The sequence below is a fragment of the Aquarana catesbeiana genome, linkage group LG02 (genome assembly GCF_042186555.1).
Source record: "Aquarana catesbeiana isolate 2022-GZ linkage group LG02, ASM4218655v1, whole genome shotgun sequence".
In the NCBI taxonomy this organism is placed as follows: domain Eukaryota; kingdom Metazoa; phylum Chordata; class Amphibia; order Anura; family Ranidae; genus Aquarana; species Aquarana catesbeiana.
The window spans coordinates 174,980,133-174,994,988 of record NC_133325.1 but is presented as its reverse complement, the minus strand read 5'-3'; the positions used below and the strand labels follow the sequence as shown (position 1 = coordinate 174,994,988).

The 14,856-nt window shown below is 43.9% G+C and overlaps 1 protein-coding gene across 2 annotated transcripts in view; it reads left to right on the top strand.

Moving 5' to 3' along the window:
* Positions 1–750: 750 nt before the first annotated feature.
* The window catches only part of CCDC89 (coiled-coil domain containing 89), a 29,469-nt gene continuing 15,363 nt past the window's right edge, over positions 751–14,856 (top strand). For both annotated transcript variants that reach the window (XM_073613841.1, XM_073613840.1), the window contains exon 1: positions 751–1,382. In XM_073613841.1, the coding sequence (XP_073469942.1) occupies positions 852–1,382 (531 nt within the window). In that variant the 5' untranslated portion in view covers positions 751–851. The remainder of the gene's footprint in view (positions 1,383–14,856) is intronic.

Genomic DNA, 14,856 nt, shown 5'->3' with positions numbered 1-14,856 from the left:
TTTATAACCGAGACAAAAAACATTTTTTTTTTTTTCCAAAAAAAGTTGGTATTTTATAGTTTGTTTAGTAAACAATAAAAACCGCAGAGGTGATCAAATACCACCAAAAGAAAGCTGTGTGTGGAAAATTATAAAAATGTAGTTTGGGTAAAGTGTAGCATGACCACGCAATTGTCATTCAAAGTGCGACAGCTCTGAAAGCTGAAAATTGTCCTGGGCAGGAAGGGGGTATTGAAGTATTGAAGTGGTTGAGGCTTGACGTGTTGGGTGTCTATTTACTCGATGCAACCTTGGCTTTTATATTTTAACAAAAAAATTGGCCAATATATTGTGCTTTTGTGCCCCTAAAATAAACTTTTAATGTGTTTTTTTTTTACTGAAATTTGCGGTAATATCCTGTGACCTAAAAAAAAAATTGGAACTACCACTATTTTATTCTCTGAGGTGTTTGCTTTCATAAAAGATATAATATATGGGGGGGTTTATGTAATCTTCAGATCTGAAATTATTTTGACTGTGTGTAACTTGCAGAAGAAATGATAGTTTTGGGTGGAGAATACTTCAATGCAGGACCACCTACAGTATTGTGCCCCAAAACCACCCCCCTGGGTGTCAGGCAATGGCAGCGACTCCTATGACAGGTTCCCTTATCAGTGTGGCCTGAGGGGTTTGTGAATAAGATAGATGAGGGAAGGCACAGAGACATAGGTCTGCCTCTTGTAAGTGAAAATTGCTATCACCTGCCTGGCTTATAAGTCTGGAATGCGCATGTGCAAAATTCCACCGCCAACAGCATCCACCGTCTCCATGGAAACGTGAGCGGCCTACTGTAATCACTAGAGAGCAGTAACATGCCGGGAGAGAAGGAGAGCTGGGACGAGAAGGCTGAGAACGGTCTGCTGAGGTCCCGGCTGGACGAGCAGTCCCAACTCATCTGCCTGCTGAAGCGGAGAGCCGATGACACAGTGCTCCGGTGTCAGGGCCTGGAGAGAACGAACGAGGAGCTGGAGAGGAAGAGTGCCGAGGCGAACACACTGCTGGCGGCGGAGAGGAAGAGAGCCGACCAGCTGGAGGAACGCTTCAACCTCCTCGCCGACAACCACCAGGAGATAATCCGCTTCAAAGACACCTACAAGCGGCAGAACGAGGAGCTGCGGGCCGAGTGCGAGCGGCTGAGAGAACAGCGCCACCCCGAGCTGCTGGAGAGAGAGCGCATCGTACAGGAGCTGAGGGAACAGCTGCAGGCGGCCACTGCACACGTCAACCAGCAGGGGGAGCGCCACAAAGAGGAAGTGGACTCTCTGTATCAGAGAGTTGCTGCACTGCAACAAGAAATCCAAGATAAGAGCCAACACCTCCACCTACTGGCCGAGAGGGTGAAGGTACATCTGTGTACTGACAGGGGTAGTCAGAGCAGGAGACCCTTATTAACCATTTAAGGACCGAACCTCTTTTTGAGATTTGTTGTTTACAAGTTAAAAGTTTTTTTTTGCTAGAAAATTACTTAGAACCACCAAACATTATACTTTTTTTTTTTCTAGAGAATAAAATGGCGGTTGTTGCAATACTTTCTGTCACACCGTATTTGCGCAGCGGTCTTATAAGTGCACTTTTCTTGGAAAGAATACACTTTTTTGAATTAAATAATAAGAAAACGGTATAGTTAGCCCAATTTTTTTTTATATTGCGAAAGATAATGTTACGCCGAGTAAATTGATACCCAACATATCACACTTCAAAATTGTGCCCGCTCGTAGAATGGCGACAAACTTTTACCCTTTAAAATCTCCATAGGCGACATTTAAAAAATTCTACCGGTTGCATGTTGTGAGTTACAGAGGAGGTCTAGGGCTAGAATTATTGCTCTCGCTCTACCGATCGCGGTGATACCTCACGTGTGTGGTTTGACCACCGTTTTCATATGCGGGCACTACTCACGTATGCGTTCACTTCTGCGCGCGAGCTCGGCGGGACGGTGCACGTTTAAAAAAAAATGTTTTTTCCTATTTATTTTACCTTTTATTTTTTATTTTTAAACTGTTCTTTTAAAAAAAAAATGTGTCACTTTTATACCTATTACAAGGAATGTAAACATCCCATGACAGCACCTCTTAAATATGAGATATGGGGTCAAAAACCTCAGATCTCATATTTACACTAAAATGCGATAAATGAAAAAAAAAAAAATTGTCATTTAAAAAAAAAAATGTCCCTTTAACTGCTTTCCGACCGCCTCACGCAGATATACTGCAGCAGAAGGGCACGTACAGGCAGATTAACGTACCTGTACATTGCCCTTTAAGGGAGCTCCGTGACCGCGATCGCGGGTCCTGCGGACTCGATGTCCGCCGGCATACCCGCGATCATCTCACGTTGAGGAAGAACGGGGAAATGCTGATGTAAACAAGCATCTCCCCGTTCTGCCTAATGACACTGACACTGATCACAGCCCCCCGCCACATTTAGAATCACTCCGTAGGACACACTTAACCCCTACAGCGCCACCTAGTGGTTAACCCCTTCACTGCCAGTGACATTTTTACAGTAATCAATGCAATTTTATAGCATTGATCGCTGTATTAATGCCAATGGTCCCAAAAATGTGTCAAAATTGTCTGATGTGTCCGCCATAATGTCGCAGTCACGATAAAAATCGCTGATCGCCACCATTACTAGTAAAAAAAAAAAAATTCTCAATAAAAATGCCATAAAACTATCCCTGATTATGTAGACGCTATAACTTTTGCGCAAACCAATCAATAAACGCTTATTGTTTTTTTGTTTTTTTTACCAAAAATATGTTGAAGAATACGTATCGGCCTAAACTGAGGAAAAAAAATGATTTTTTGGGGGATATTTATAGCAAAAAGTAAAAAATAATGCGTTTTTTTTCTAAATTGTCGCTATTTTTTTGTTTATAGCGCAAAAAAAATAAAAACCGCAGAGGTGATCAAATATCACCAAAAGAAAGCTCTATTTGTGGGGAAAAAATGACGTCAATTTTGTTTGGGAGCCACGTCGCACGATCGCCCAATTGTCAGTTAAAGCGTCGCAGTGCCGAATCGCAAAAAGTGCTCTGGTCAGCATGGGGGTAAATTCTTCCGGGGCTGAAGTGGTTAAGAGCTATGGGCGGAAGTGACGTTTTGACGTCAGTTCCGCCCTGCAATGATATGGAGATGGGTGGGGGCCATCTTCCCCTCACTCGTCTCCATACCAATCAGGAGAGCGGACCTGATCGCCTCTGCCACTACCGACAGCTCCGGTAAGCGGCGGAGGGCACCGGAGCACAGCGGGAGGGGAGCCCTCTCCCGCTGCCAATAAAAGTTATCTTGTGGTGAATCCGCCACAGTGACCACTTTTATCTTGAAGTGGACCGCCCGCTGAAGAAGAGGACACCAGGATTATGGCAGCTAGCTGCTGCCATAACAACGATATTCCTCCTCAAAGTAGCGATGTATAACTACAGCGAGCAGTCCGTAAGTGGTTAAAAACGCCAATGTTACGGCGCTTTTCAAGCGCTTCGGAAGCGCTGCCCATTCATTGCAATGGGCAAGGGCGTTTTGGGAGCACTAAATACAGCGCTCCCAAACCACCCAAAGATGCGTCTTGCAGGCCTTTTTCTAATGTCCTACAAGTGCACCGCCCCAGTATGAAAGCACTCGGGTGGCATGGGGTGCAGATTTTAGGCTCTTTAGAGGTGCTATTTCTAGAGCTAAAACGCCTGAAAACTTCTTCAGTGTAAAAGGGGTCTAACCAGAAACAAGACGGGTGAAGATGGTTGTTATCTTCAGCGATGACATCGCATTGCTGGAAGACTTCGTTTTCAGGTAAGTTTCACATAATGTGCTAGTATGCGATGCCATTGCCTTGCAGGTAAGGGAAAAAGTGTGGTTAATGCAAATATTATTTGACCGCCTCAAGGGAGCAACGGTTTTCATGAAGCTTGATTTGAGAGGGGCATACAATCTTGTGATGATTAAGGAGGGTGATGAATGGAATACTGCGTTTAATACCAGAACAAGCCATTATGAGTACCTCGTAATGCCTTTTGGCCTTTGTAATGCCCCGGCAGTTTTCCAGGAATTTATTAACGATGTCCTCCGAGATTTGTTGCAGTTATGTGGGGTGGTTTATTTCGACGATATCCTCATATTTTCCAAGTCTCTGGAGAGCCACCACACAGATGTCTGTCGTGTGCTTCAGAAACTAAGAGAGAACAATCTCTATTGTAAACTGGAGAAGTATGAATTCCATCGTGAACAGGTTAAATTCCTGGGTTATGTAATTTTCACTGCTGGTTTTTCGATGGACCCAGAGAAACTTTCAATAGTCCTACACTGGCCGCCACCCGTGGGTTTACATACTCTGCAGCGCTCTCTTGGCTTTGCCAACTATTATCGGAAGTTTATTCGTAACTTCTCTTCTCTGGTCAAGCCCCTGACTGATATGACCAGAAAGGACGGTAACCCACAGTGTTGGTCTCCGGAGTCCATTAAGGCCTTTGAGAGTCTCAAGGCTGTCTTTGTTTCTGCTCCTGTGCTGGCACATCCTGATCCTACGTTACCTTTTATCCTTGAGGTTGATGCTTCTGCGACTGGAGTTGGTGCCCTTCTGTCTCAACGTCTTACCTCCTGAGAGTGCTATGCATCCTTGTGGCTATTTTTCCAAGAAATTGTGACCTGCGGAGTGCAATTACGAGATTGGTGACAGAGAGCTGTTAGCGATCATTTTAGCCCTGAAAGAACCCGGTACTAAGAATGCAAGGGCTGGCACTTTATCACAACAATTTTCCTCCACTTCCAAGATGGATTCGGTTACAGTTCCTGTGATTCTTTTGGATCATATTCTGGCTACAGTTTGCACCAGTCTCACTCCTTCTTTGGGTGACAAAATTATTGCTGCTCAGGTTCATGCTCCTCCTGAGAAACCTTGTGACCGCTGCTTTTTCCCATAGAGTCTCCGTATTGCCATGCTCCAGACTTGCCATTCTCCCAAGGCTGCTGGCCACCCTTGGAAGAATCAACTCTTTTGGGCCATTTCCCAACAATTCTGGTGGCCTAGTCTGCGTGCTGATGTAACTGCGTTCATAGCTGCCTGTTCCATGTGTGCTCAGAGTAAAACCTTGTACACAGAATCGGATTTTTGGCAGGGAATTGTGTGATGACAGACTGCCTAAAATCCGACAGTTAGTTTGCTCCATCAGATCATTTGTTGTACAACTTTCGGCCAACAAATGTTGGTTAGCAGGCTAGTAAATCTTCGGCGGACAACGGTCTGTTGTCAGATCTTCGTATCACGTGTATACAAGTCCGTCACACAAAGGTCCAAAGTACAAACACGCATGCTTGGAATCAATGCTCACCAAACACGACAGAAGGTGCCCAAAGGGTGGCGCTCAAACGCTGAAATTCCACGTCACTACATTTGTGTTTGTTGGCCAACAATTGTGTGCTGTTAGTATGCAAGACAAAATCCAGACACACACCCTTCGGACAAAAGTCTGGCACTTTGTCTGCCAACAATCCGATGGTGTGTACGAGGCTTAAGACTCCACGACACCTTCCAGTGGGCCTCCTACAACCCATACCCAATGGAGAGAGGCCCTGGACCCACCTGTCTATGGATCTTATTGTGGAGTTACCCAACTCCCAGGGTAACACAGTTATCCTTATGGTGGTTGACAGATTCTCGAAAATGTCTGATTGTATTCCACTTAAGAAGTTGCCCACTTCTAAGGAACTGGCTTCCATTTTTGCTCAGGAGATCTTTCGCTTACATGGGCTACCCAAGTTGATTGTTTCGCACAGTGGTAGTCAGTTTGTGTCCCGGTTCTGGCGAGCCTTTTGTGCACAGTTGGGATTTCAGCTTGCTTTCTCCTCTGCATATCACCCGCAGTCTAATGGGGTCGCAGAACGAGCCAATCAGTCCTTGAAGCAATTTCTACGTTGCTATATTTCTGACCATCATAACAACTGGTCAGACCTCTTACTGTGGGCGGAGCTTGCTCACAATAGTTCTTTGAATTCTGCTTCCTGATTGTCCCCGTTTATGGCGAACTATGATTTCCATGTTGCCTGACTTATTTGTTCCGCAGAGTATTCCTGCGTTAGAGGAGCATCTCTGTGGTCTTCGTTCCATTTGGGCACAAGTCCAGGAGGCTTTGCGACATGCTAATGATAGGTACAGACTCCATGCTGACTGCAGGCGCCTGCCTGTACCTTCCTACCAGGTTGGGGACAGGGTCTGGCTGTCATCTTGCAACCTCCGACTTCGTGTTCCCTCGCTGAAGTTCGCACCTCGGTTTATTGGGCCTTTCCATATTCTCCACAGGATTAACACAGTGGCTTATGCATTAGACCTTCCTTCTAATATGCGTATCTCAAATTTATTTCACGTCTCCTTATTAAAATCTTTGGTCTGCAACCGCTTTACCACCTTGGTGCCTCGTCCTCACCCCGTACAGATTGAGAACCATGAGGAGTATGAAGTGCAGTCCAGTGTGTCCCGTAGGTTCCATGGGTGCATACAGTACCTGGTGGATTGGAAAGGGTATGGTCCGGAGGAATGCTCTTGGGTCTCATCCTCAGACGTACATGCCCCTGTCCTCCTCTGTGATTTCCATAGACGTTTTCCCCTCAAGCCTGGTAGTCCTCCAAGGGGGAGGGGTCGTTGAGGAGGGGGTACTGTCAGGGCTGGGCTCAGCCCTTCTTTCTCTGAGCTGGCCGTTCAGCTGTCGGCTAATTGCCAGCTCCTATCTCTCCATAGTGACTCACCTGTTGATGATATCCTGCTCATCAGTCCTACCTACTTAAGCCATCCAGCCCAGATGATCTCTGCCTTTGCCTTGGTCACATCTCTAGAAACGCTCTCCTGCGCTCCTGTTTAAGACTTGCTTGGCTGACATTCGTTCTGGCTCCAGATCCTGCTTGCTGTTCCACTACACTGATTCCTGGCTTCCTGACTTTCTGGCTTATCTGACTATCCGTTCTGGTTACCGAACTTTGGCTATGTTTTGACTACGTTCATTCTATTTACTTTTATTATTAAACAAGTGTGATTTAACTGTACTTCTGTTTCGGTCTGATTCATGGCTTCTGTGATCTTCAATAGGCAGTCCTCTGGGGTATATGCTGTTGGACCGTGCATCCAAACACAATCATACCCCAATGATTTAGCTGATCCTTTTAGGCCAGGTTCACACTTATGCAAATTGGATGTGGGTTTCCCCGCATCCAATTTGCATGACAGGAAAGTGTGCCCGGCTAGCAATGGAGCCGGTTCACACACCTCCGGGACGGCCACGATCCGCATTTGGAAAGAGTTTCTTTGTACGTCTTTGGCTCGGATTCAGATGCAAATTCAGGCAAACATTTCTGACCTGATTCGCACCTGAATCAGTGAACAGACATACACTGGACCCCTTGCTGTGAGCCGTAGCCACAGCATGTGTGAACCCAGCCTCAAGGACTGAATAGTGGAAACTCGGGCATGGTGGTAAATGGGGACATTACTATTACCGTATTGACTGAAAATCTGTGATTGATAGTAGCGCTGTGTTAGTACAATTTGTTAAAGTGATTATCACAAACTAAAAAAAAAATATGAGGGCTGCCAATGCTGACCTCTCCTTTGAAAATGTTAGTTCCCCGTCTTCCCTGCTTACGCTCTGGCTTCAGTGCTTTCTGGGTATCTCAGAACAAGTATAAAAATAAGACATTTTGATGCTTTTTTGACACCTATTTTTTTTTTATCATTTACTATTCTAAGAGGGTTCTATGGGGAGGGGTTGATCTTGCTATAGGCCTGCTTTACATAAACAGATGCAGTAAAAATTTTATCATGTTTTATTTTATTTTTATCAGATTTATTAAATGGACATCTATTATGTATTTGCCTCGTAAATGCCTTGTACTTAAAGCAAATAAATTATTAAAATCTGGAGATGCAGATGAACTGATATGGTGACATAGTCTGAAGTCTAGATATGATTTAGTTGCCATGCCTGCAGTGCACTCCATGATATATACGCTCATTAGATTTTCCATCTTCTGTCAGCTCCAATTAGTGCTCATATGTGTTTTCAGAGTTGTTTCCTGTTCCCTATTCACCGGAGATACAACTGAGGTCCCTTAGAGTCTAAGCCCTTCGAATGTAATGGAAAGATTGACAGGTTGTCACTTTATGTAATGTTCAAATAATTACCATGATAGATGTTCTGAGGGAGAAATAAAATATCAGTTCCTATTTGCTCTTTTCTAAAAACACCTTATATACACTATATATACCCTGTTTCCCCGAAAATAAGACCTAGCGCGATTGTCGGTGATGGCTGCAATATAAGCCCTACCCCCCAAATAAGCCCTACCCTGTTTCCCCAAAAATAAGCCCTACCCTGAAAATAAGCCTTGAAAAGTAGAGCTTATATTGCAGCCTTCACCGACAATCACACTAGATCATATTTTCGGGGAAACAGGGTATATCTATATAGATATATATATATTTACTGTACAAGGACTCTTACACATTACTCCCAAATCCCAGTAATATTTGTGCTATAGTGTGAAGTGCATTTACAGTAAACCAAAGCAGCCTATTGGTCAGTTAACATAGTCAGATGATGAAAAGATGAAATATGTCTCATTGCCATGAGTCAGTTGACTTTGCACTTTGCCATTTTACTACCTTATCAAATGATTCCATGTATGTCTCTAATTGACATTTAATCGTCAGGTCTCTGAGAAATGTCACAGAAATGTTTCATCATCTGTAGTCCTTATACAAGGCAACAATAAGCGCTTTGAGGACCAGCAATAGAGTGTGTAGTGATATAATGCTTTTGATTTAAAACCATGGCAAATATAACTTACAGTATATATTTAACCACTTGCCTACTGGGCATTTTCACCCTTTTCTTGCCCAGGCCAATTTTCAGATTTCAGCGCTCTCACACATTGAATGACAATTGCGCGGTCATACAACTCTGTACCCAAACAAAGTATTTATCATTTTCTTGAGACAGATAGAGAGTTTTCTTTTGGTGGTATTTAATCACCACTGGGTTTTTTTTGACTTTTTGCTAAACAAACGAAAAAAGACCAAAAACGTTGAAAAAAAAAGTTTTTCTTTGGGCTAGTTTACACTTGCTTCAAAACAAGGCATCCGACATGCTTTGTTAAAGCTCTCTGAACGCCAGTCAAAGCTCCTGTCACTAAATAAATTGGTTAGCTTACAGTCCTGTTTACAGCTGCTTTTGCTTGGTGCTTCGATGAGGCTTTGATGGAGCTTCGGTGGGGCTTCGATGAGGCTTTGGTGGGGCTTCGATGAGGCTTTGGTGGGGCTTCAAGCAAGCTTTGCCATAGACGTCTATGGAGGCTTTGAAGACTTTTTGAAGCACCACTGAAGCTACATGGGGTATAATTTTTGAAGCGAAGCCGAAGCAAAGCAAAGCAAAAGCAGGTGTAAATAGGACTGTAAGCTAACCATTTTATTTAATGACTGGAGCTTTGATTAGTGTTCAAAGAGCTTTAACAAAGCCTATCCGAAGCAAGTGTAAATGAGCCCTTACTGTTATAACATTTTCTAAATAAGTCATTTTTTTTCCTTCACTGATGTGTGCTGATGAGACGCACTGATGGGCGCTAATGAGGTGGCACTGATAGGCAGCATTGATAGACGGCACTTATAGATGGCATCGACAGGCATCATTGATGGGCACTGATGGGCACAGATTGGCAGCGCTTGTGGGCACTGTTGGGGCTGCACCGATCACAGAACACTGATGATCAGTGCCCTGATTATCGGTGTAGTTGTCCCCTGTGTGGATTTGCCGGTTATCGTCAACGTGAAGAGAGGGCTGCTGATAACAAATCCCTGCCGATGTGTAACAAAAAACAAGAGATACAAAGAATTCTTCAATGAGGAACAAGCATGGTTAGCAAAAATATAAATGTTTAATATAGAAAATTAATTATATGAAATAATACCACATATACACCAGATAGAGTCATAAATAGACAATAAATGAACCAATACCAACTGATACCAATTAAAATTGACAACGTTGTCGGGAACAAAAAGCACAACATGCAGATGGCCACCACTACACATACATACACATGAAATTGGCCAGCTGGACTTTTAAAGTCTCTAATGAGTTGAGGCTGGATAGGAGTAGAAAGCCAATAAATAACAGTGTATGGCCTTAAATGGGAAGGAGTCCGCAGTATACACTGCCAATAGCAAGCCCAGATATGACTGCAGATGGATGGACACACTTTGTTGATGGTAGCACTGACAAGTGGAGGTCAACTGTGGCAAATAACATGCATAAACAGCTATGTCAGTGCTAAGCAAGGGTGCAGGGGATGATGGTGCACCTATGTGGCTATGGAAGTATAACAACAGCGTGTGAAAGGGAACGATCTCACCAAGCCATGGGAATCCAGATACTGCAGGTAAGTGGGGCAGTCCAATCCTCCATGGACTTGATCATCATCTGGTCAGGATAGAATGGCCGATAAGTCCAGACAGGTAGACGCCCGCCAGGTAAGTGGAAGTGAGGGGATAGAGTGGCGTGCCACCTGTTAGCGGGGTAAAGCGCAATGATATCCTGGTTACTTGCTGGTTCCGTACTGCGGGGCAATCACCGGACGTTCGACCAGGCTTGAGTGACTTCAGCAGTGGCGAATCAAATCCCAGGGGCTAGTGGGTGGATCTGCACGAGTGCTACAACGGGCGTGATGGCGTCATGCTGACGCGTTTCATCCGTAAAGGATTTCTTCAGAGCATGCGCAGTAATTGCGGTAGGCGGCTTAAGTAGAGATGCCAATTAAAGACGTAAATACGTCAAGTAGCCGCTAGTTAGGCGCCTGCGCAACAAATAGACAGCCATACAAGTGAAAAAGACACACACAACAACACATAATAATAGTAATAATAGTGAAGTGGGCCAGTCCATGGGTGCAACACCACCACCAAGGACACGATGTGGAAGAGGAGAGGAGGAGGGAAAAAGAAAGGAGAAAATTATTAAAAAGGGAGAAGAAAAGAAGGAGGGAATATGGTAATCTGAACTTGAAAGTAGTGATCAACACTATAACAGAGAGACATGGGGATTTTTTCTCCAAGAACTAGGTTGTAAGGAATACTGATAAATTGCATTCATTATTTAACCCATGTGGGGACATACTGTCAAGGGTATATATCCACATTTTTTCTTTCTGACAGAGAATTCTGTCGAAGTCACCCCTCCTATGGGGGAGGTTTAGTTTATAAATACCCTTGACAGTAAGTCCCGTGGGGTCCCCACCATGATGATCAAGGAAATGTAGGGAGATGGGGCGCTCGTCGTCTTTACTGAGGATGCTCTGCACGTGTTCACTGATCCTGGTCTTAAGTTTTCTTTTTGTTTTTCCCACATATTTTTTGCCACAGGGGCAGGTGATCATGTAGACCACTCGTGTGGTATTACAGTTGATAAAATTATGAATTCTAAACTGTTTCTGACCATCAGAATCAGTGAAGACGTCAGTGCGTTCCACATACTTGCATATACTGCATCTGCCGCATTTAAACATGCCTTTAAGAGGTGGAAGTTGAGTCAGCCAATTTTGGCTGTGTGACCTCAAGTACTCGGAATGGATCAAATGATCCCTAAGGTTCCGAGAACGTCGAGCGGTGAGGAGAGGGCGTTCACCTACTATTTCACCCAATATAGGGGAATCCGTGAGGATGTGCCAGTGGTTATCAAGTATGGTCCGAATCTGTTTCCATTGAGAACCATACTTGGTAATGATCCTAGGGGGCCCATAGTCATTATTAGATGCCTTAGATTTTTTTCTTTTTGTGAGAAGTTGTTGTCGATCGGTCTGGGCAGCTCTTTTCTTTGCTGTTCTAATGACCCCATGGGAATAGCCCCTGTCTCGGAATCTATCATATAAGTCCCTGGCTTCAATGTCAAAGTCTTGTTGTGTGGAGCAGTTTCTGCGAATACGCAGGAACTGGCCCACGGGTATCCCTCTGATCAGCGATCTAGGATGGTCACTTGTAGCTTGGAGGAGCGTATTGGCCGCTGTTGGTTTTCTATACGTTTTGGTACTAATCCTCCCATTGCTAGCGGTAAGGGCGAGGTCCAGGAAGGAAAGGGTATGCTGATGGGCTGTGTAGGTAAGCCTGATGTTTCTATCATTGATGTTGAGTTCATCCATAAATAGCGCCAATTCCTGTTCTGTACCCGCCCACACCATGAATACATCATCGATGTACCTCAGCCAGACGCGACTATGGCTGAGGTACATCGAGGAGTGGTAGACACATTCCTCCTCCCACATGCCCAGATGAAGGCATGCGTAGGATGGAGCCCACGGTGCACCCATTGAGGTGCCTCTAATTTGTCGATAGTAGGACCCCATGAACTGAAAACAATTATGCTCCAATAAAAATCTAAGCAAATCACAGATAAATTCATTTTGATGCCCCAGGTCAGGAAATTTCTTATCAAGGAAGAAGTGAGTTGCTTTCAGTCCCCAAGTGTGGGGAATTGATGTATATAAGGATTCAACATCAATCCCAACTAGCATTGATCCCTCCGGTAGGACCACGTTCTCTAAATAGGATAGTACATGCCCAGTGTCCTGTACATATGAGGGCAGGTCAGATACCAATTCCTTGATTAGTGCATCAATGAATTTGCCCGTTTTTTCAAGGGGACCATTCACTGCCGATACGATGGGCCTACCGGGGGGATTTGTTAGGGATTTATGGAGCTTTGGTATAATGTAGAAGGTAGGTGTATTAAACTCGGACACCTTAAGAAAATTAAACTCCTTTTTGGTAATTAATTTTTCTTCCACAGCCAGACTCAGCTGGTAATTAAGCTCTTTGATGATTCCGGGGAAGGGATTTATATCCAGTTTGTGATAAGTGAGTTTATCACCTAAAAGTCTAAGTACTTCAGTTTCGTATTGGTCCTCAGTAAGGAGGACTATATTGCCCCCTTTGTCACTGCCCTTAATTACAATACCAGAAGTCTCCTCTAGTTCTCTTAGGGCCTTTCTCTCATCCCTGGTGAGGTTATCTAAGCCCCTATATTTCCAATTGACCATGGATAAGTCTCTTTTAACCTGTGCCAGGAAGAATTCAATGGCTTTGTGTTTGGATAGAGGTGGCATTTTGTTCGATTTAATAGGTAGATTGGCGGTGCGGGCATGGGCAACCTGCAGAGGGGGCGTCTCAGAGTCCGAGTCAGAGTCCTCATTTTCTATTAGAAGTGAAACAAGTGCATCCAAAGCTTCCCTTTCCTCTTTGTTTTGAGGGTCCTGTTTAGTCTTGTTATGTTTAGATAGATGCCAGTATCTAAAGAGGACTTTTCTTAAGTAAAGGGAGATGTCCTTGTACACTTCAAATTCATTCATCCCTGATTTAGGGGAGAATGTAAGACCCTTATTAAGTAGGGAAAGATGATGTTGGTTCAGGGGAAAATTGGTCAAGTTAATTACCTTCATATCTGTGGGTGGGTCCTCTGCTGATTTTTGGGTACCTATGTCTTGTGTGTTTTCTTCCTCACCTGTCTCTGGCTTTTGCGAATTTCCCTTGTTCTTCCCTGATGACCTGGGGATGAGTCTGGGGGTATTTTCCCTTTTCCTATTGTTTGGTTCTTCCCTGTAGTGGTTGGGGGATGGTCTGTGGGTGATTGGTCCCTCTCTAAAAAAGTCACCGAGAGGTCCCTACGTTCACTGTCGCTGTCCGTGGAGGAGTATTGTTTACGGGTAGGCTTGGGGTTGGCTGAGCTATTGCTCCTCCCTCTATTTTTTCGCGAACGACTCCTTCCTTTATGAATTGTGGGGTCAAACAGGTCACCACTTTCAAGGTCAAGTAAATTTTGTTTAAATTTTTCTTGTTTATGAGTTTTTAAATTTCTTTGAGTTTTCTCTACTTCCTTTTTAAGGAGTTCATTATATTTTTCGAATGAGGAGTCTGTTTTAAAGGGTTCCAGTAGGCTGGCACTGTTATTTATCTCCGCTTGAATTTCCGCAAGTTGGGCCTGTTCCTCATCAACAATCAACTGCATAATTTCCAGACCACGCTTCAGACAGCTGGCCTTCCATGCCTGTATAAAACGTGGTGTGTGGAGATGTCCAGCTGGGGTCACTCTTTCTCTCAGACCTCTGGGGATAATTCCATTTTCAATGTGAGATTTTAGTGATGAAATATCCCACTTCCTATTCAGGAATTTAATTGTCAGTTTTTTATGATTCCTGAATAGGGACTGGAGAGAGTCCTCACATGCATTTGGGGTCGATTGTTGAGAGGAAAAGGCCGACTGAATTTCTCGATCAATGTCCTCGTCAAGGAGATAAGCCATATCACAAGGAAAAAAAAGATGAAAAGGAACAGGTGGGGATGGAAAAGAAAAAGGGGGAAGGAAAAAACAGGAAGAAGAAGAGGGGGAAAAAAGGAAAGAAGGGGGGGGGGGGGGTTGGGGTTATGGGGTGCACCCAGGAGTGGACCCACTGTTAAAAAGTATGTGGTTATGGTAATATCTGGAGTATGTGGTAGCAAGGTGAAGTTCATAAAGAAGGGAAGTATAATCCCACAAGGCAAAAATGTGAAACAACAAAAGAAATAATGAAACTAACACTTTGCTTAGATAACTTATAGCTGTAAACAGAAGGGGAATCACCCACATAGAGACTGCTTACATATGCTAATAACTGCTGACATCCAAATTATAATAAGTGGATGTGTTCCTCTGAATTGGAGAGCATAACAAAAAACAAGAGATACAAAGAATTCTTCAATGAGGAACAAGCATGGTTAGCAAAAATATAAATGTTTAATATAGAAAATTAATTATAT